The sequence below is a fragment of the Scomber japonicus genome, chromosome 18 (genome assembly GCF_027409825.1).
Source record: "Scomber japonicus isolate fScoJap1 chromosome 18, fScoJap1.pri, whole genome shotgun sequence".
NCBI lineage: Eukaryota > Metazoa > Chordata > Actinopteri > Scombriformes > Scombridae > Scomber > Scomber japonicus.
Window position 1 is genome coordinate 21,790,808 of NC_070595.1, and position 21,890 is coordinate 21,812,697.

General features: G+C 44.2%; 2 protein-coding genes across 2 annotated transcripts in view; both read left to right on the plus strand.

Moving 5' to 3' along the window:
• The window catches only part of notch3 (notch receptor 3), a 29,668-nt gene extending 9,995 nt beyond the window's left edge, over positions 1–19,673 (plus strand). Inside the window, exons 3-33 of the mRNA XM_053339151.1 lie at positions 2,714–2,856; positions 2,950–3,285; positions 3,935–4,057; positions 4,150–4,383; positions 4,479–4,634; positions 4,751–4,936; positions 5,998–6,111; positions 7,710–7,823; positions 8,846–9,079; positions 9,357–9,467; positions 9,557–9,749; positions 9,921–10,066; positions 10,353–10,586; positions 10,695–10,847; positions 10,972–11,200; positions 11,321–11,522; positions 11,645–11,801; positions 11,898–12,082; positions 12,205–12,337; positions 12,432–12,689; positions 12,788–12,897; positions 13,007–13,518; positions 13,616–13,942; positions 14,038–14,177; positions 14,267–14,495; positions 14,631–14,721; positions 14,837–15,005; positions 15,143–15,447; positions 15,572–15,719; positions 15,834–15,931; positions 16,040–19,673. Of these exons, the coding sequence (XP_053195126.1) occupies positions 2,714–2,856; positions 2,950–3,285; positions 3,935–4,057; positions 4,150–4,383; positions 4,479–4,634; positions 4,751–4,936; positions 5,998–6,111; positions 7,710–7,823; positions 8,846–9,079; positions 9,357–9,467; positions 9,557–9,749; positions 9,921–10,066; positions 10,353–10,586; positions 10,695–10,847; positions 10,972–11,200; positions 11,321–11,522; positions 11,645–11,801; positions 11,898–12,082; positions 12,205–12,337; positions 12,432–12,689; positions 12,788–12,897; positions 13,007–13,518; positions 13,616–13,942; positions 14,038–14,177; positions 14,267–14,495; positions 14,631–14,721; positions 14,837–15,005; positions 15,143–15,447; positions 15,572–15,719; positions 15,834–15,931; positions 16,040–17,542 (7,273 nt within the window). The 3' untranslated portion in view covers positions 17,543–19,673. The remainder of the gene's footprint in view (positions 1–2,713; positions 2,857–2,949; positions 3,286–3,934; positions 4,058–4,149; positions 4,384–4,478; positions 4,635–4,750; positions 4,937–5,997; positions 6,112–7,709; positions 7,824–8,845; positions 9,080–9,356; positions 9,468–9,556; positions 9,750–9,920; positions 10,067–10,352; positions 10,587–10,694; positions 10,848–10,971; positions 11,201–11,320; positions 11,523–11,644; positions 11,802–11,897; positions 12,083–12,204; positions 12,338–12,431; positions 12,690–12,787; positions 12,898–13,006; positions 13,519–13,615; positions 13,943–14,037; positions 14,178–14,266; positions 14,496–14,630; positions 14,722–14,836; positions 15,006–15,142; positions 15,448–15,571; positions 15,720–15,833; positions 15,932–16,039) is intronic.
• A 755-nt stretch (positions 19,674–20,428) lies between these two features.
• LOC128379282 (microfibril-associated glycoprotein 4-like) lies at positions 20,429–21,867 on the plus strand. Its single transcript, XM_053338906.1, has 5 exons — positions 20,429–20,440; positions 20,549–20,746; positions 21,110–21,206; positions 21,322–21,489; positions 21,620–21,867. The coding sequence occupies exons 1-5, from the start codon at positions 20,429–20,431 to the stop codon at positions 21,865–21,867; spliced, it is 723 nt and encodes a 240-aa protein (XP_053194881.1).
• The last annotated feature ends 23 nt before the right edge of the window (positions 21,868–21,890 follow it).

A 21,890-nucleotide genomic window follows, 5' to 3' on the forward strand; every position in this document is an offset into this window, starting at 1 on the left:
CAAAGGTCAGAAGTCGACACTAACTAAATGTGACCCAGGGGCCTATTGCACAACAGCAGCCTGCACCTGCCCTTCACATCCGCCACAAATAAGGCTGGGCCCAGGCAAAGGCACAGTTACTGGCCTTGTGTTCCCAGAAGCAGTGTAATTCACAGGGTTGTAAAGGGCCTGATAAGAAAACTCTCAGGTGCACCAGGACAATGTTGCGCGTCTCTCACAGTCTCTACACTGATAGCACTTGGATTTGTGTGTTATGGGAGTTGCATATTGGCAATGAGTCAGGTCTAGACAAAAGAATGTGTGTTTTGGCTGCTGAGCCCAGTGTTCATTTCTAATGGAGGACAAATCATTTATCAGGAATTACTATCAGCATTCATACACATCCACATACACATGCACGGTCACACGTGTACACTTACACAAACATAAGGACACACCAATGTACTTAATTCTCATAGCTGAACACACCTTTATTTCAAATACCCAGTATTTTAGTCTCTGTAGTGCAACATCAACATGCACTCAGATACACAATATGGCCCTGTGTTGAGTAAGTTAGGTTATTCTCTGTCCATAGAGAGTCACGATGGTCTTCAGAGAACAACAGTCTTTTAAGACTGTAGATCTTTGGCTTTCTTTAGCAGTCAAATGCCCAAAGTACAGAACGGCCCCAGAAGAATTTGACTGTCAGCCTGCGTTGTATTTTTCAAGCAACATTCTTCCTCAGTTCCCCCAAAGCCCTCTTTGTGCTGCATTTGTGTTTCATTTTTAGTGACACCCGAGATTCCAGACATAGTTAATTTGCCTCTAAATAAACCCAGCCAAGCCATGACAAATAGCCATGGGGTACCAACAGAGGGTGGGGGGTGGGTGGGTGATTGGTTGAGTGTCGGGCTTGCTTGTTCGTCTGTGAGGTTGCTAGGGCAACACGGATTGTGCATTCGGAGTGAGTGCCGTGTTTTCAGAGCAGTGGACGAAGGATTACAGGAAATATGACATGGCATTCTCGCTGGACCAGACCACTCCCTCCTCCTCCTTTTCGTTGTCCTCTCCACCAGTTCCACCTTCCAAAGACATTCTCTCCTACAGAGTAACCCCACCCCACTCCCTGCAGCCTGAGTGACATTATCATCACAATCAGACGGGGGACCTCTGACATCTGACCTTTCAGCGTGTGAGAGGAGGGGGTTGTTAGGGGGAAAGCCACGCTGGCGTTCAGGGGGGCTTTAGGAGATGGAAGAGTAGCTGTTGTAACAGCCAATCCTCATCATGGGTGCCTCAGTGCTGTTTTAACTTCCAGACCAAGCCTCAGGGCCTTACTTCTCACCTTTTACTGTAGACTTTGTCAAGGGAAAATCTTCATTCCCTATGGGTTTGTTACAATTAGATACCTGTTTATTTTTTAAATACCAACAAAATATTAGTTTGGACACATTTCACTTCTCTGCATTGTTCCTTTGTATGTGCACATTCTTGTGGATACGTCTGTGTGCCCCGTCTGCTTTGTGCTGAGGACTGTGGCTCCTCAGTTTCACTATTGTCTTTGTAAATCTGGAAAAAAAGCCAAACAAAACTGAGGAGTCTAGTGGCCTACTCACAGCTGGGGACAGCACCTATAAAATCATTTTAGCTTGTTTTTTTGTTTGTTTATTTTGTTTTGTTTGTTTAGAGGTGGAGGACACATGCAAAAATGAAAAAGATGAACTAACAGCAGTGTAATGGTGATGCTCATGTAAAAGAGAACAGAGGAAAATCCATTGTTGATTCTGCCCAGGGGTTCCTCTCCAATGAAAGAGAAGACAGAGCCCAAGGGCGGGCCAAAACCCAGCCATCACTGCCCTGTCATCAGCATCAAACAGCCTGTTTGAGGAGGGGGCTTGTCCCTAGCCAGGGGCTCCACTGTGGGTGTCAAGTTACCAGCTCATACTAGCCTCCTTAGTCCCAACTTTGTCTGAACTCTCACAGGACCTCTGGAAATATCTATGGGAAACCCTGTTTATATATTTATCTCTTGGTGGAACACTTTTAGGTCAGACTTAGTGTTTCATCAAGATAACTGTTCTAGTCACTGTCACAGTCACTGAGAGGAAGATGTGTTGTCTCTTTCAAATACTACAGTTGCTCCTTTTTGGTTAATGTGTGCTGTGTGTAGTCCCATCTTAGTTTTTTCCGTGTCAGTATTTGTTGGTAATTGCTAAGTTTCCAGGCTGCTGTTTCTGGGTGTGTTCTTTTTCATATATGAGAACAAAAATGAGAGCTGAAGTGCGGAAAAACTGTAAGAGTGGAGGAATGTTAGCTGACATGGAGAAACTAAGCTCTCCAGCTAGAAATAACACAAAGTGTGTGCCTTATGAAGCCTGGAAGACACAGAGAGGCAACCTCCATCTTTATATCTTAAAATTACTTTTCTTGTACTTGGGTGTCTTATTCCATAAAAATGTGTTGCATTATTGGTGCTTATGGGTAGTCAATATTAATTCAAATTCATTCCAAGAACTACAGGCCTTACTCGTGCCAGGGTATAAGTCATGAGTCAGCAGGCTTTGTCATTGGGCCCAGATTGCCAAACCCAGTATATTGATGAATATGATGGGAATTGTGCTACACTGGACTTGCAATGTCACAGTTCGGTCTTAAATACCTTAGCTTGCAACCTGTTTGAACTGCAGACCAAAGACATACTAATGCTTTATGTGTGAATTACTTTGTCCAGATGTCGTCCCGGATTCATTGGTCCTCTCTGTCAGCACCTGGATCCCTGTCATCGATCGCCATGTCTGAATGGAGCAGCTTGTAAGAGCCAGGTGGTCAATGGTATCCCACAATACACTTGTGTGTGCCAGAGAGGGTTCAGAGGTACAGATATTATAATTTTTCTTGATTTGAAAGATCAGTTCTGAGAGAGGAAGTTCCTATTTTAACTGAATACAATTCATCTTTAATCTTCAGGCCAAGACTGCTCCCTCATTGATGCCTGTGCCACAAGTCCCTGTGCCAATGGGGCCCGTTGTGCCAATTGGAATAACCACTACAACTGCTCCTGCCCACCTGGCTACCAGGGAAAGAACTGCCGCAATGACATTGACGAGTGTCGCAAGCCTGGTGTGTGCCTCAATGGTGGCCTCTGTATCAACACCCATGGGTCCTTCCGCTGCCAGTGCCAACCTGGATACAGCGGGCGCACATGTGAAGTGTCCACTCTGCCCTGTGCTCCATCTCAATGCCTTAATGGGGGCACCTGTCGTCAGACCAGCGACCATTCCTATGAGTGTGCTTGCTTACCAGGTAGATATGAACAAACACACGCACACACAAACACAAACCAGAGTCAGTGTGCAGACCCTGCTGTTTTCCCATTTCCTCAGCACAGTGGTACAGATTTTTCCCAGGCTTATGACGTAGCTGTTAGTGCTGTTTCTGGGATTTACTCCTGTGTCCCAGGTCAGCTTCCTGTCTGCTATTAATAGCAACTGATGGGAGATGGGATGGTGGGAGAGTTGAAGAGGCAGCCCGCCTACTCCACTCTGCTCTGTTCACAACAGAAGAATTTACTTTATGGGCCTTCTGGTTTCCCACTGGGGAGCTGACAGGAAATGTCTCTTGCCAGAGAGGAAGTCATTGAAACTGTGAGAGATTATAAAACAAGCAAACACTGCAGGGAGTGCAGACCTCTGAAGCAGACCGGAGTCATGGCTGTTGCTGGCATCGTGTGGGAACCATCATGAGAAGATGTAAACAATCAGACACCTTCTGAACCTTTTTACTGCCCACGTTACCCCAAACCTCCTGTAGTGTGGGAAGTATGACTTAAGGTTATGAGAGAGCATTAGTAATGCTTTGTGTATTGAACAGGATCTGCTGCATGTTTGATAAACTATAAATGTGTGTGTTAGTGTGTCTGTGTGTCATAACTCTTTCTCTCTCTTGTTTTTAGGGTTTGAGGGACACAACTGTGAGAATAATGTGGATGACTGTCCAGGCCACAAATGTATGAATGGAGGGATATGTGTGGACGGAGTCAATACCTACAATTGCCAGTGCCCACCAGAATGGACAGGTATAGCACTATTTAGATCATATTTGAAATTAACTTTAAATATATGTATCACTGTGAATATGTGTAAGCCAATATGTCATTTGACCACACAGGGCAATACTGTGCTGAAGACGTCAATGAGTGTCTCATGCAACCAAATGCCTGCCATAATGGGGGCACTTGCTTCAACACCATCGGGGGTCATACCTGCGTCTGTGTAAATGGTTGGACGGGAGATGACTGTAGTGAGAACATTGATGACTGCGCTATAGCTGTTTGCTTCAATGGCGCAACCTGCCATGACCGAGTAGCATCGTTCTTCTGCGAGTGCCCAGTTGGAAAGACGGGTAAGTGGGTTTGTCAGATGGCCTTTGTGCCTCTCTGGTAGTCACTTCTGGCTGCTAAATTGTTGATAACTGGCATGTGTTCTTTGTCTCCATAGGTTTGCTATGCCACCTTGAGGATGCATGTGTGAGTAACCCCTGCAACGAAGGAGCAGTGTGTGACACCAACCCTCTTAACGGTCGTGCCATTTGCACCTGTCCTGCTGGCTTTGTAGGGGGTGCCTGTAACCAGGATATGGATGAATGCTCAATTGGTAAGGCTGCTGTTTTTTTTAAACATTTGTCAATGCTGTGTTAATATGTCTTCTGCTTTCTCTATATGATAGCATATGAGTGTTTCATATACTGCTCCCTATTTCTCTACCCACAGGTGCCAACCCATGTGAGCATTTTGGGAAATGTGTGAACACAGAGGGCTCCTTCCAATGTCAGTGTGGCCGGGGATATGCTGGCCCACGTTGTGAGATTGATATCAATGAATGCCTGTCCATGCCCTGCCAGAATGATGCCACCTGCCTGGACCGCATCGGAGAGTTCACGTGCATCTGCATGCCAGGTATTCAGACCTGTTAAGTTGTATTTCAGCACTGCCAATAAAAGAATACAGAACATCTCAATTCAGCATGATGTCATGACGGACATCTCAAAACCAACAGCAGAGTGGAACAACTGATTATTCAAACTTGATCTTCTAAAGAAGCATTATCTACAATACTGCCATACTGACTGCCAGGGTAGACTGTTATGTAATACATTCCCATTCATGTTGGGGGTATGGAGGCACTTCTCTCCTCTCAGCACACTGTACAGCCAGACAGGGTATTAGTGTGGTATAAGTGATGGTTTGGACACTCTGTGACAAAAACACAGTGAAACTCTCACGCACAGTCCTACATGCATCCTGGGGTTTTGGGAACTATACAAATTAGAGCTGGGAGTCGGGTCTATAGGACTGGATGTGAGAGAGGGCGAGCAGTTAGGGGGAGGAGTGTGCTGTGAATACTAATGAGTTATAGAGTGGTGGGAATGGAGCGGAACAATAGGGCCCCTCTGTGCTCCACTTTGCACCCCTCATACACACAGAGAGGGAAAGAGGCCTTTTCCCAGAGCCTCTCCCCCTCCCCCTTCCTCTTCACCCTCCTCATCATCAGCCAGCCTGGCAAAGCTCATGTGGAGCCGCTGATTATTTCTGATTCCACGCTAGCCTTCTCCCCAGGGGCAGCGGTCTGCTCCACACTCTGTTTCACCTCAATGGAGGAGCCCTTCATAGTTTGCTAACGCAGAATGTATAACATGCATCTGGTGAATGGGACACTGACCCAGGGAGTGGTAATGCTCCATGGACAGTAGGGTGTTGCGATTTCAGGTCAGTAGAGTGGGAACACAGCGGATTTTTTTTTTTCAATCTGTGGTTCAGCACAGACCTGTGTCAAAAGCTGAGGGCTCCCATAAGAGAAAAGTTTCCCACAAAACCATTATACATTGCACAGAGTACATCCAAATCTGTGCACACCCCTGTGGCTTGAACTGACAAACCTATACATAAAATTTAAACATAGTAAATCTGCTTCAACTGCAAAATTGTTCATCAATTTACTTTGAATTTCTATCTTCCAGGTTACATGGGGACTTACTGTGAGATTGATGTGGATGACTGTGAGAGCAACCCTTGTGTGAATGATGGCATCTGTCGAGACATGGTCAATGGATTCACATGCACCTGCCAGCCAGGTAAGACTCTTTTCTGATGGGCTTTTCTTTGTATTCCTTGTGTTACGGTAGCAGTAGGACCAGAGAGCCAAAGTTTAAATGTCCCCAGAATCAGATGAGGGATGGTCGGCCTTGCACAGTGTTTAGAGCCAACACTCATATAAAAAGACAGGCCCAAAAGGCTGCCTGTCCTCTTGCCTGAACAAAGACACTATTGTGACCCCGCTCCCCTACTCTCTGGAATGTGGAAGGGACAGCAGACTATAGCCCCTATTACACAGCCTGTTCAAGGCGGGAATATTGCACCGTTGTTCAGTCTTGCTGTTCTGTGTAAAAGGTACGAAGACGGAATGGAGGGAGGCATTGGTTGTTCCACTATCAAGTTGGTCAGTGGAGGTAGTCACATTGCCAGATTGACACCTGTGTAATAAGGACAGCTGGCATGGTGGGACGACACAGACTAGACACCAACACTATTATGTTACATGTCATGCCCCTGATTGTGCAATGCCTGCATACTATCTATTTTGCCAGGTTTGTATGGTTGATTGTAAAAAAGCAAAGCTGGCATAATGACAGGTCTTCTTTATGGCAATATCACAGAATATCTGTATAAATGGAGCTTCCCTCACCCTACCCTGTTGCAAGGGGGAACAGCAGCCCTGCTAATGAGATTCTTTTCCAGATCCGCAATTTACATCTGGGACAGACGTCCCCCCTTCACCCCCCATCTAGCTATTGAGCTGGTGGAGCTGATGCAGGAAGGGGAGGGGGGGTTCCCCAAAAGAGAAAACAATCCCACCGTCTCCTCTAACCCCCCCTTCACCCCCTAGCAGCCCAAGCACCACCACACAGCCCATCCTGACACTGTTAATCAAATGAGCAGTGTGGTACCAATGCACTAATTCACCCTGTCTGGGCACTTTGCCCACTGATTTCAAGCCTGCCCAGGTTCCCAAGCTTTACAAGCTAAGAAATAATAATAATAATAATAATAATAATAATAATAATGAATTTTATTTAAAGGCGCCTTTCAAAGCACTCAAGGACACCTTACAAGGAACATATAACAACAACCGTACATAAACAATATAAATCAGGTGACATTTAGTTCAAAGATAAAGAAATATGAATGTGGATATGTTGTTATTATTATTATTAATATTATTATTATTATTATTAATAATATTAGTGGTGGTGTTACAAAGAAAAAAAAAGCAGTTCCACAAGTTGGAGCTCTGACATTACAGTGCAGAGTAGGCAGAGTGCAGACAATTTAAAATATAGTGAGCTGAAGCTACTGTGCTGCTTCTATAGCAATAATAATTTAACTCAGATCCACCTTCTACATATTTGATTGTAAGATCTTCCTCAAGACATCAAGGTCACAGGCTTTCCATTGCATTTTGCAGGGCTCATGTCAGAATCGGTCCAAGTGCACAAATGACATGTCCTTAACCAGTCGAGATGCTCCCAAACCCAATCTTAGCCAGACGTCACTAACCTAGCCAGAGACCTCTGCCCTTCTTAGAAGAGACAGAATTGCCCTCTGACCTGAGCATGGACCCTTCCACTGGACCTTCCTTCTGACCCCTCACCTCTGTGTTTGTATGTCCCAGGGTTTACTGGCACCATGTGTCAGATCGACATAGATGAGTGCGCCAGCACACCCTGCCAGAATGGAGCAAAATGCTACGACCGACCCAATGGATTTGAGTGCCGCTGTGCTGAAGGTAAGGGCTTCTGTACCTAATACTTGTCATAGTTGTTAGACCTTACACAGCTTGTGATGTTTTCCAAGGCAGAAGAGCAGGTGAGCCTTAACCACTTGTTGGGGTGTGTTTGGTCTCTGTGTTTTTGGGGCTATTTCTCTGGATGTCTGCTGGTCTAGCAGACTGACTTGAGGCCCCTAATCCCCCTCTTTCCCTCATCGGCTCTCAGGATCATGGGGTCACTGAGGACCAGCAGTTGCCAAGAAAAGAACCTTGGTCATCACCCCGACATCTGTTCATCTGTTCAACCCCCACACACCACCTTATGCTGCATCTTAACTTTCATTCCTACACATTCAGTACCCTTTATTTTTTAAAACAGGCCCAGATAAAGTGAACTACAGTAAAGTTTGTTGCAAAAGTTGCATGTGTTAACTGACTATGTGTATTTATATTTAACATGTTTGTTTGGACCTATGCCTATGGAGGAGCCCGCTTCATTGTTTCAGTTGCCAGCTGCTTGGTATTCCCTGTGTTTGTGGGCCCCTTCTGTTGAGTGAAGTGGCCCTGTTTGACGTGGTGCAGTCTATTGTTCCCTCCGCCACAGAGAACAAAAGCAGGACTGGGAGGCCTGTGTAGGGATGTTCTTTACTGCTTTGCCCAACTCAGCACTGCACTACACACATACCATACAAACCAACACTTACTTGTCTAATACACAGACACTGCTGGCATGGAAACCACAGTGATCAGAACCCAAAACTATAGAAGCTTCTATAAAGAAGAAGTGGGAAACGGGAAGTTCAGTGTAGTTACGAATGAATTGGGAAAAAGAACTTGATGAAATTGAAACTGAGAAACTGAACTAGATTTTCTTTTTGATTTTCTGAAAGTTTTAGAGGAGCAATTTGTTTGTACCGGATGTTTTATGATGTAAAGGGCCAATATCACCAGTTGTTGAGCAGCAAAAGATTGAAGCTTTGTTACATTAAATGATCATCATTATATATGGCATAACATCTATCTCCCTTTATGCCCTTTAGGTTATGAAGGCACACTCTGTGAGAGTAATATCAACAACTGTCAGCCCGACCCATGCCACCATGGTACTTGCATAGATGGCATTGCCAGCTACACCTGTAACTGTGATGCTGGCTACACAGGCTATCGCTGTGAGAACCAGCTCAATGAGTGCCACAGTAACCCTTGCCAAAATGGAGGAAAGTGCGTGGACTTGGTCAACAAGTACATCTGCCAGTGCCAACATGGAACTTCAGGTAAGAGAAAAAAACTCCATGCAAACATAATCACCAACATTTACAGCAATATTACTGCAACTGTAGGCTAAATATATGCTCACACATCCAGAAATGTTGTTTCTTAATTCTTTATTAAGATATTTTTAGCTATATGTATTGATAAATACATATATAATTAATGCTATCATATAATATATAATCTTCACTTACATTTTCTATACTGAAGCATGGTTTCCGGTATTCTTAAACTGTTTAGAATTAATGTGGAAACTTCTCTTTTTCTTTGTCAACTCAGGCACAAATTGTGAGATAAACTTTGACGATTGTGCCAGTAACCCATGTGATTATGGCATCTGCAAAGATGGCATCAACCGCTATGACTGTGTTTGCAAACCTGGCTTCACGGGTAAGGCCTCCTGAAAGTGAAAGCATGCATTTTTCCATTTCAGTGGACATATTGGCAGACACACTAATTATGTACATCTCTCCTGCCAGGTCCCAAGTGTAATATGGAGATAGATGAGTGTTCATCTAGCCCCTGTCGAAATGGAGGGACATGTGTGGATGAAGAGAATGGATTTCACTGCCAGTGTCCTGAAGGCTTTAAGCCTCCTTACTGTTACTCCCAGGTGGACGAGTGTGGCAGCAGCCCATGCGTCCATGGCTCATGCAGGGATGACATCAATGGGTATGGGCTGTTTCAGTCTATGACTAAACTAAAGTTTCAAGTGACTCATGTGGCAATGCAATATCAAAGCAAAACTTGGCATGACCAATTCTACAGGTTTCAACTTGTACATCAGTTTGTTATTTCAACTTGATGTCTTCTGGATTAATGATTGTACTCCTATCTTTCCAGTTACCGCTGTGACTGTGAGCCTGGATGGGTGGGAAAGAACTGTGACCTGGACAGGAACGACTGTTTGCCAAGTCCCTGCCAGAATGCTGGCACATGCATCGACCAGCTCAATGGCTTCACCTGCAAGTGTCGCCAGGGCTTCAGAGGTAAGAGGGTGGCATAGTACCTCAACACACGTCAACATATAAAAAGCACAGTACAAAGAGAGGAATACACATTAATTGAAATCATAATCGACTATATAATAGACTTAAGCTTACACTTTTAGTTTTGGATCATTCCTTTACTGTTTCCTCCTTGCATTCTTCTACCTCCCCCTAGTGGTGTATAATAAATGTGCAGATACATTCTTAAGAGTCAGGTCAAGGCTCAGGGTTCATCAAAGTTGGCTTCTGAAAAAATGTTTTAATGTCTTTTCTTTCCTTCTGACAGGTAATCTCTGCCAGGTGAACATCAACGAGTGTGCATCCAGTCCCTGTTTGAACAAGGGCACTTGTGTGGATGGTGTGGCAAGTTTCACCTGTCTGTGTGAGCTTCCGTACAGTGGACACACTTGTGCTGATGTCCTCACCCCTTGCTCCCCTAATCCCTGTGCCAATCAGGCGATCTGCACACACACACCAGACTACTTGGGCTATCAGTGTAACTGCCAACAAGGGTGGCACGGTTAGCAAATTTTGTACTTATAATCTCATTCTAATGTAATTTTGTGTGGAAGCTCACAGAAAGTGATCATAAATTCTATCAATCTATATCTTCTTTTCCATTCTTCAGGTCAACTGTGTAACATAGATGTGAATGAATGCATCTCCAGCCCCTGCAAGAACCGTGGGACCTGCACTAACACTCTTGGAGGCTTTGTGTGCTCCTGCAGAGCTGGATATAGTGGGCCAACCTGTGAAACAGACATCAATGACTGTGCTCCTAGTGAGTGACCTCATAAACTTAGCATACCGAATTACTATGATTTCAATTACTATCAAGCAAAATACTGGGTCCATTTACATTTACTGTATTTGACTAAAGTTGCCCTCTCCTTTTGTGCCATCAGATCCGTGCCTAAGCGGAGGTTCCTGTACAGATGATGTGAACTCCTTCCACTGTACCTGCCTGCCAGGCTTCACTGGTCCCCGCTGTGCTATAGAGATCAATGAATGCCAAAGTTCACCCTGCAAAAATGGAGGAACATGCACAGATTATGTTAACTCCTACACGTGCACCTGTAGGCCAGGGTTTACTGGCATTCACTGTGAAACCAACATCCCTGACTGTACTGAAAGGTGTGTGTGTGTATTTGAGTCATGTCTCATGTTGTACTCTATCAACCTGCTTATACACACATCCATAAAAACGCTATATAATAATAACACTTACTAATTTAAATGTATGTATGTCCACAGCTCTTGCTTTAATGGAGGGACGTGCACAGATAAAATCAATGACTACTCCTGCACCTGCCGTTCAGGCTTCACTGGCTCCCACTGCCAATATGAGATTAACGAGTGTGACTCCCAGCCCTGCCTCAATGGAGGTGTCTGTCAAGATGCCCTGGAGTCCTTCCGTTGCTCCTGCCCCAAGGGCTACACTGGCACTCGCTGCCAGGTACAAACACACACACACTTTGGCACCCTTGGAAGTTATTTTAAAAGCCTTGAGTCTTCATAACCTATATTTTTAGACCAATAAATGCTGACAGTTTTTACTTTTGACTCTTTCCTACCTAGACACCAGTCGATTGGTGCAGACGTTCCTCTCCCTGTCAAAATGGAGGTCGCTGTCGTCAAAAGGATGCTTCCTTCATCTGTGATTGTACTAATGGCTGGTCTGGACGTTACTGTGACATCCCTAGGGTTTCCTGTGAGACAGCTGCTCGCCAGAGAGGTATTTCTATGTTCTGTACAGGATGACATATCAAATCTCAGTCTGTGTTTGTGTTGTAACTATGTAATTAATTGCCTCCTAAATCTTTCTAACCAGGGCTCCAGACAGATGAGCTATGCCACCACGGTGGTCACTGTGTCAACACTGGGAATACCCACTACTGTAAATGTCCTGCTGACTACACTGGTAGCTATTGCGAAAGTCAAGTGGATCGCTGTGAAGACAAACCCTGCCGCAATGGCGCCACCTGCAGGGGATATGTGGGAGGTTACCACTGTGAAGTGAGTCCATAGCTTGGTCAATATTATGTGCCTCACTGTCATATTTCAGCAAAGTCACTGTTTGCACATGGTTTTGTCACAAATGTGGAGATAAACTAATTATCATCTGCATCTTATTACAGTGTATGCCAGGCTATACGGGACAGAACTGTGAGATAGAGATTAATGAGTGCCAATCTCATCCTTGCCAAAACGGAGGTTCTTGCATTGATCTGGTGGGACATTACATCTGCTCCTGTCCCCCTGGCACACTGGGTATGCAAGCATATATTCAAGTGAAAGTCATTTAAATGATTAAAGAGATTACATTATTTTATAATAGTATTTAATAATCATCTCCCTTTTAAAGGTGTTCTCTGTGAGATCAATGAAGATGACTGTGCTCCACCCCTGAGGATGCGCAGTGCTCCTCTTAAGTGCCGGAATAATGGTACCTGTGTGGACAGAGTGGGTGGATACCGCTGCAATTGCCCCCCTGGATTCACAGGAGAGAGATGTGAGGGAGACATAAATGAATGTCTCTCTAACCCCTGCAATCCCTCCAACAGTCTTGACTGCATCCAGTTGCCCAATGACTACCAATGTGTCTGCAAGCCAGGCTTCACAGGTTAGACAACTAGAGGCTCCCCTTTGGCCTCTCAATGTGCATTTCCTTTTTAAAAAACACTGACTGCATTGCTTTACCATGAATATGTTGTTTTTTAGGTCGGAGGTGTCAGAGTAGGTTCAGTGTGTGTGAATCTCAGCCTTGTCAGAATGGAGGAGCCTGTTCTGTATCCAACTCAGCACTGGGATACACCTGCACGTGTCAGCTTGTGAGTGCACATTGACATAAAGGGTTTTAATAAATTGGGCATCACAGATATTCTTGTTTTTCTTATTGAATGTTCACAATATTAATGCATAAATTATGTCCATCATCAGGGTTATACTGGGCCCAATTGTGAAAGAAGCATGTCTTGTCGGGAGCTGTCCTGCTACAATGGAGGTAGCTGTGCACTTACCACACGAGGGGCACGCTGCTCCTGCCTGCCAGGTTATGGTGGGCCCCAGTGTCAGCACCGCAGTAATGAAGGGTGCTCCTCCCAGCCCTGCCGAAACGGAGGGTTGTGCACTGAAGAGACCAGCTTCCCATTCTTCCAGTGCCAGTGTCTCAATGGCTGGACGGGTAAACGATGTGAGCAGCCCCCATTACCCTCGTGTCCTTTAGCAGACTGTCATGGCAAAGCCAATGATGGTTTTTGTGATAAGGAATGCAACACATTCCCTTGCCGCTGGGATGGAGGCGACTGTTCTCTGGCTGCCAACCCTTGGGCTCGTTGCACAGACCCTCACTGCTGGCGTGTCTTCAATAACAGCCAGTGTGATGAGGCCTGCAACAATCCTGACTGTCTGTATGACAACTTTGACTGCAAAAACAAAGAGAAAGTCTGCAAGTGAGTTTACTTTCACTGTTCACAGAATTCCCCTTAGTTTTCTTACTGTACTGATTTCAGAAATTTGAACTAATTCCTCTGTTTATGTCTTCTTTAGTCCAATATATGAAACCTACTGTATCGACCACTACGCTGATGATAAGTGTGACCAGGGCTGCAACACAGAGGAGTGTGGCTGGGATGGCTTGGACTGTGCAAAGAAGGTTCCAGAATCCCTTGCTGATGGTGTCTTGGTTCTTGTAGTCCTACTGCCACCAGAGGAGCTTCTCCGCAGTAGCACAGCTTTTCTGCAGAAGTTAAGTGCAATCCTACACACAACGCTGCGCTTCCGACTGGACCAGAATGGAGAAGCCATGATACTTCCGTACACCCGCCATGAGGCACGACTTAAGCGGGAGCTGCAGCCTCAGCAGGAGGTTATCGGGTCAGTCAGAAATACAGTTAACATAAAAGCTGAGATTTTGTCTCATAGGTTGTTGCATTACACTATAAACACTTGCTTCTCCTTTATTCCTGTAGCTCCAAAGTGTACCTGGAAATAGACAACCGTCTGTGCGCTGAGGACTGTTTCCCTACAGCAGACAGTGCTGCAGATTACCTGGGAGCCCTGTCAGCTGTTGAAATGCTCCGCTTCCCATACCCCATCAAAGAAGTCCGTGGTGAGTAGGGATACTTAAAGAACACAAAAAGGACTGGCAAGACTAATGAGGCACAAATGTCTAATTACTTCTTTGTCTTCTCACTACAGGTGAAAAGATCCCCCCAATGAATGACCCCATACCTCAATGGGGCAAACTGATGCTGGTGGGGATAGCTTCTCTTTTCCTTTTGGTTATCCTTGTGATAGGAATGTTGATTGCCCGTAGAAAGAGAGAGCACAGCACTCTTTGGTTCCCTGAGGGCTTCTTCCTCAAGAAGGAACCTAGCAGCAACAAGAATCGCAGGGAACCTGTGGGCCAGGATGCTCTGGGAATGAAGTAAGTTATTTGCGTGCAACTTTTAAGGCTAATTTAGTTGAGACTGGATTTTAGCAGTGTGCTCAGACATTGCTTCAGGGAAATTGAAGTTGATTTCTAGTGCTTACATTGTTTAACCTGTTTATTTGTAAACAGACACATGCCAAAAACAGTGGAAGAGTCTCTCCTTGGAGATCACAGTGACCAGTGGATGGATTCAGACTGCCCAGAAGCAAAAAGGCTGAAGGTCAGTTGAAAAGCTTTTTTCGTGTTTACAAATGTATATGTAAAATGTACAACAGCATTTTAGCTTGCACTTGAAGTAAGTATTGAAACTGACTTTTATTGTTTTCTGAGTTCAGGTTGAGGAGCCAAGTATGCTCTCAGACAGTGAAGATGCAGTGGACAGCAGGCAGTGGACACAGCATCACCTGGCAGCCGCAGACATCCGTGTGCCTCCCACCATGGCCCTCACCCCCCCTCAAGGAGAGTTTGAAAGCGACTGCATGGATGTTAATGTCCGAGGCCCAGGTTAGGAATGACATCATCAAAGTTTTAAGATTGAATTTGCCATTTGCACATTTGTGCTTCTTCCTTTTTGTGTGATCTATAATGTTGAGCACTTGAATAGACTAAACTCACCCATGTCTGTTTTCACCTTCTACCAGATGGTTTTACACCTCTGATGCTGGCATCATTCTGTGGAGGTGGCTTAGAGCCTGAGATCACAGAGGAGGAGGAGAGTGAAGAATGTTCAGCAAACATCATCTCTGACCTCATCTACCAGGGCGCATCCCTTGCTGCCCAAACAGACCGCACTGGTGAGACAGCACTCCACCTGGCAGCTCGCTATGCTCGTGCTGATGCTGCTAAGAGGCTTCTGGATGCCGGGGCAGATGCCAACGCTCAGGACAACACAGGACGTACACCGCTGCATGCTGCGGTGGCTGCAGATGCACAGGGTGTCTTCCAGGTAAGCAAGCAAACATCATGTTTGTTGGCCACCAGAAGCATCTTTAGTAGCAGTGCCTATAACTTATTTTAGTACATATATTGTATAAATCATAATGTTTAACTCAATCTGTCCATCTTCTTAGATTCTGATTCGAAACCGGGCTACAGATCTTGACTCCCGTATGTATGATGGTTCCACTGCACTGATCCTAGCTGCACGGCTGGCGGTAGAGGGAATGGTAGAGGAACTCATCACATGTCATGCTGATGTCAATGCAGTGGATGAATTGGGTAAGTGTGTGTAATTTTTCACTTTAGTGTGTGTCCTGATTGCAGATGGTCATGTTGTAATAATATACACTGAAACCATAGATGTGTAATCTTAGTGTTTGTCATCTCTTTCAGGTAAATCTGCACTGCACTGGGCTGCTGCCGTTAACAATGTGGATGCCACTGTTGCCCTGCTGAAGAATGGTGCAAACAAAGATATGCAAGATCTCAAGGTCAGTGGTCTGTTTTAACCACACGTTTGTATCAGCTTGTCTTAAATAATGATATATTTGTATCTCACACAGCCTATGTTTGTTTTGTTGCCCTGTTTTTCTTTTCAGGAGGAGACTCCTCTGTTTCTTGCAGCCCGTGAGGGCAGCTGTGAGGCTGTGAAGGTGCTGCTGGCTCACTTTGCAAACCGAGAGATTACAGACCATATGGACAGATTGCCAAGGGACATTGCTCAGGAGCGTATGCACCACGACATTGTGCAGCTTCTTGATGAGTACAACACAGTAAGAAGTCCCCAGGGCCATGGAGGGGCTGGACTTCACCTCACTGGGGGACACACTCCATCTCCTCTTATGTGCCCTCCCAGCGCCTTCCTGCCTAGTCTGAAGAACACCCCACAGGGCAAGAAGAACCGTCGGCCTGGAGTCAAGGGTTCTAGCCTGGGAGGCCAACATGCTACGAGTCTGAAGGAGTCAGTCAAGGCCCGCAATAAAAAGCTGACCTTGGACATGCAGAGTGCCTTACTGGAAAGCTCAGTTACCCTGTCCCCAGTTGACTCACTGGACTCACCCCATGGAGGAGCTAGCAATGCTGGTTATATCACCAACCCCACTTCTCCTGTGACGATGCAGTCACCAGGGCTCTTCCACTCCTCCATGTCTGTTCCAAATACCCCGATGGTACATAGTAGCATGTTGGATGGAGGGGGCCCTTTTGCTGTGTCTCTAGCCCAGCTCAATGACCTGGGAGCCGGAGGAATGTCCTTGCAGGGACGTGTCTCCATGGCTTCAGATGTCAACCATGGCTATGTGCTGAGTTCAGGCCAGATGGGGCTCAACATGGGCCTGGTCAGTCCTGTCAGTGTGCCCTTTGACTGGCACAGCCGGATGCAACCCTCCTCCCAGTGTGGTCAGGTGGTTAATCTGGTGCAGAGTAGCCAGGCAGGCATGCACCCCCAGAGCCCAGCCATGCAGCAGCAGAACATGCTGATGCATCAACAGCAGCTCTACCGCAATTCAATGCTGCAGCCCACACCTGTTACCTCCACACCTACTATCAGCCCAGTCAAGCTGCCCTCCATTGCTGAGCAGCAGCAGCAACAACAACATCAACAGCAGCAGCAGCAGCTCATCAACCACACCATCACCAGCCAGCAGAGCATGGCCCGCATGGGCACCTCCACCCCACCAACACCCCAGACCTCACAGCCTCCACCATCATTCTTCCAGCAGCAGCAGATGCCTCAGCAACCCTCACAGTCCCAGCCTCCTGCTCAGCCCCCACAGGCAGCCACGCCAGCAGCCCAGCCTACGCAGGCTCTTCCCTCCCAGCCTAGTGGCAGCACTGCAGGAACAGAGGACTATCCTACACCTCCCTCCCAGCACAGCTACTCATCCGCACTAGATGCCACACCCAAACATTACCTCCATTTGCCCAGTGAGCACCCATACCTAACCCCTTCCCCAGAGTCGCCCGAGCCATGGTCCAGCCCCTCTCCTCACTGTGTCTCTGATTGGTCAGATTCAACACCCAGCCCAGCAGTTGCTGGCTCTGCCCAGACCCAAATTACTCAAATCCCAGAGGCCAATGGCAAAATGCAGGTGTTTGCATGAAGATCCCATTACCCCTGCTTGAAAAGGGACCTGGGGTAAAATAATTTGTGGACTGGCTCTTGGGCCTGTCTGTGTTTAAGTGTCAGCCTGTTTCCAAGATTTTCATTGGATTTGGATTGACTATGTTTATCACGAGGACCGTCTGCTAGTGATTTTGCAGAGAAAAAAAAGTAAAGGGAAATGTGTGTTGTCTGAAAAACAGCAGACAATTTAATGAAGTAATTCTGTCACAGATGGACTTGTTTTTTATTATAAAAAAAGTATATGAAGAAAACCAAGTCTTTCATTTCAAAGACTTTGGGATGCTCTCCTGAAAACTAACAAACATTTAAAAGTAGATAAGAGAAAAAGTAAAATGTTGAAGGGAATTCATTTATTTTTATTTATTGTTTTTGTCTCTCTGAATTGCTTTTTTTTAGGTGTTTTCACCCTCTTTCTGTCCTAGTTTCTCTGCCACCCCCTCCCATTTTATACGGACCACCTATATTTCTATTTAGCCAGTGTGGCAAGTGATGGTAAAGTAATATAATTTATCATTCAGACCAGTTAGCAGACAGAAAGAGGAATTTCCACCTCTCTTTACTGATATTTATTTAGGCCAACAACAGCTGGTAAAGAATTTGTTACTTTCCATATGAGTATTATGAATAAGAATGTAGAAGAGTGTCTCTGAAGCACTTCAAGTGACTAGCGTCATAGGGCAAGTATGGGTCAAATACAACTATTAACTACAATGGTTATTTATGATATATGAGTGGCATTTAATCCATGGTCATTTTCCTTATTACCTTTCAAAAGAAATGAGCAGAGTTAAGATTTAGGTGTGATGCTCTCAATTCAGCTGTAGCTTCTCACTGTTTCTACAGCCCTGATGACCTCAGTCTTGTAGCTTGTTTTCATTCACTTTAAGGAACAGATTCAAACAGAGAATTGTTTTGCCTATAAAATCAGCCTGTCACTGCCCTTTTTAGACTATGTTTAATGTTTTGTTTTTTGTTTGTTTTATACTCTGTATATTTTTGGAAAACATGGATACTTTTTTAACATCACTTCGGATGTACTAAGCTATGCTTATCAGCTGCTATTTTATATCAGTCTTCCCTACAAACATTCCTCCATTTTACCTGTCTTTTTTTAGCCTGGAAGCTGTGCCTCTCAGCAGCATCCAAAACAGAGTAGAACCAGATGACAGACAGGTAGAAGTTTAATTTGTTGTGCCAACGTCATGTCTGTGACTGGCCTAAATGGAAACATTCCTGAACTATCTGTGGCAGTTGAGGTTGACAGTCTCACCTCATCTCTGCCTGTGGTGGAATAGTTGTCATTGTGAGGGTGTGGCTGCTGGGCTGTGACTGCTTGTGCCCTGTCACTCCTCAGGGAGGTGTTTAATGGCATGCAGTGGGACAGATCCCCTGCATCTACAGTAGCTGTCAGTCCAGGGGCCGTGGAGTTGCATCTTAAGATGATTGTTAGACTGAAGGAAAGAACACTACTATGTAGTGCTGCACCCTTTATCTTTTTACAAAAGTCTGGGATGACACTCCCAGTGATTCTGCCAACACCTTGTGTAATGTTTGACAAACTTTTATCCCCACAGGACCTGAGACTGTAGGATAGAAATTCCCCTTAACGTACTATGGACATTTCAGCATAAAATTGATAATAGTAGAATTTTGAGAAAGTAACCTTTGCATTTTCATCTTGTCATGAACAGAAATGAGTAGGCCACCACTCCTAGCTACTACTTTTGGGATGACCCAACACTGCACGTAGTTATATCATAGACGTGAGTCTTTCATTCATTGTTTTAGCCTGATCACTATAGAATCAGCTACTATTCTGTCAGACCTGGGAAACACGTTGTTTTTCACAACCCAGTTAAGATTATACTCACAAGGAAAACTGCTTTTTGTTTGTTTTTGTTTTTTTATATATATATATACTGTATATGTAACTGGTCTTTCAATTTCCTTACCAGGTCGCACTAAGTGTTTTGTACATTTCAACCTCCCAACTTCTGTTTGTAAATATGTTTGTTCTGGGTAGATCTTTGCTTGAGAAGTGTTATGTTTCTAAAATGATTGTTATGTACTAAAAAGGACAAAAATAAAATGTACTTCATTTAGCATTATTTGCAGCTGAGGCTGTGACTGGTATTTTATTGGTGTTTATGGACGTTATTAGAGCAGTCATAGGTATTTTCTATCATTATTCATTTCTATACCTGTTTAAAAGTAGTTCAAAATCATTGAACATAAAACCTTTCTACAATTTTCTTTCTACAGTCAAAAGTTGTAAAAATAAGTTACTTTTAATAAAGCCAGAAGGGAACTACATTTTTGTGTCCTCATTCAGTGGTTGTTTTATATTTTAAAGGATGATTTCGTTAATTCACATCCTCATATTTATAAACATGAATTCTTAAAATAAAGTTATTTGAGATTAATTACTCAATAGCTTTCTAATCTGTTTCTTAAAGTTATGTAACTTATTTTTAATAACCTTTTGAATTCAGTTTGTGGAAATATTGTATTAAACTATTATATTATTAAAATATTATATTCAAAGTTGCCTTATGTTGCCTTGTAAACATTTAACACTAGTAAACATAAGCTCAAAAAGCAGATGGAAACAGGAGGTTAAAATAGTCTAGTACTCATTCTAGTACACACCCCTCTCTCAGAGTAAGGCCACACTGAAATCTCTCATCTTATTTTTAGCGACCAGCAGCTGCCAGAAGTCACGCTACAGTCCCAAGAATCAACAAGGTTTAAGAAGTTGTAAGAAGTCTCTGTAAATGTACCACACAAGAGATCAAACCCAGTCAGTCTCAAATATTCCTTGCAGATATTTGTAAGGTTTTTTCACTACTACACCAGGGCAACAATGGTGAGTTTGGTGTGACTGATGCAAGTATTTTAATATGTTTAATATTATAATGAAACATTCACAATATAGAATGAAATATTTCAAATACTCAGAGTACTTTTTGTGGTTTGATTATAGGATTTTATTGTTGTTTTCCTGCTGATCCCAGTGGCAGCCTGCTCCCAGGTGTTTCTTCCAGTAGACTGCTACGACTTGTATAACAGAGGTTTTGGTCATAGTGGAGTGTACAGTATTTACCCAGCAGGACCAATCTCTCCAGTCCAGGTCCACTGTGACATGGGCTGTGAGGGTGAACCTGACAGTGGTAAATGGACAGTATGTATGTTTAAATATTATTTATCAAATATTTGAATACACTAAAACTCTGTTTTATCGCACAGCCATTGCTACTGAATGTTTTGTAGACTACTAAAATATTCCATTGCCTTGTGTTGGACCTTCAAAATGTTTCATAATCCTATCGCAGTGTCCAGGGGCCAAAATGCAGCAAATGAACAACTGAGGAGCATTAGAAGTGAAAAATATAGAAAGTTTTTTTTGGATTTGAAGATCCCTCACTTAATCCCAACATTTAATTAAGTATTTCTTTAAAGCTGACTGTTTGGAATACCAATACAAGAATACAGCTGCTGATTGATTTTATTTAAGCAACAGCCTTAATAACCGATTCCACTCCAGGTCATTCAGAGAAGAATGGATGGCAGCGTTAACTTTTACCGTGGATGGGACCAGTACAAGACTGGTTTTGGACAAGCATCTGGAGAATACTGGCTTGGTAAGACTAAGCGTTTTTGCTCTGCAGCTCTGCTGAAATCAAAGCTAATGCTGAAGATCACCTCTTTTGTGCATGATTCCTCAAAAGTATTTTTTCTATCCTTGTTCTCTGCCAGGTCTGGAGAATATTCATCTCCTTACTCAAAGGAAGAGTTACGAACTGAGCATAGAAATGGAGGACTTTGAGGGGGCAAAGGCTTATGTCCACTACTCTTCATTTTCTGTTGGTCCAGAGCAGGAGGGCTACAAGCTTAGCTTTAGTGGCTTCAAAAATGGAGGAGCTGGTGAGTCTTAGAAATGGTAGCTTCAGTGCTTGTATGATCAGTAATGTAAGTGTAATTCAGAAGTGCAAATCTCTTCTTTCATTTGCAACATCCCAAGAAATTGGAACAATTGATTTTCTGTTATTTTCAGGACTTTCACTGACTGAGCATGATGGTCAGAAGTTCTCAACATTTGACAAAGACCAGGACACTCACTCTTCAAATTGTGCTAAGACCTACCTGGGTGGATGGTGGTATGGTGAATGCCACAGTGCCAACCCTAATGGGATGTACTTATGGGGCAGTTCAATCTACGGGATTGGAATTAACTGGGTGTCTTGGAAAGGATATGAATATTCTTTGAAAGCTATTGCGATGAAAATACGACCAAAAGCATAATGTTTTTAATATGATTCAATACT

Coding starts and splice junctions, on each gene's coding strand:
- LOC128379282 (XM_053338906.1), top strand. Junction 21,207..21,321: donor ATCTGGAGAATACTGGCTTG/GTAAGACTAAGC, acceptor GTTCTCTGCCAG/GTCTGGAGAATATTCATCTC. Junction 21,490..21,619: donor CTTCAAAAATGGAGGAGCTG/GTGAGTCTTAGA, acceptor TGTTATTTTCAG/GACTTTCACTGACTGAGCAT.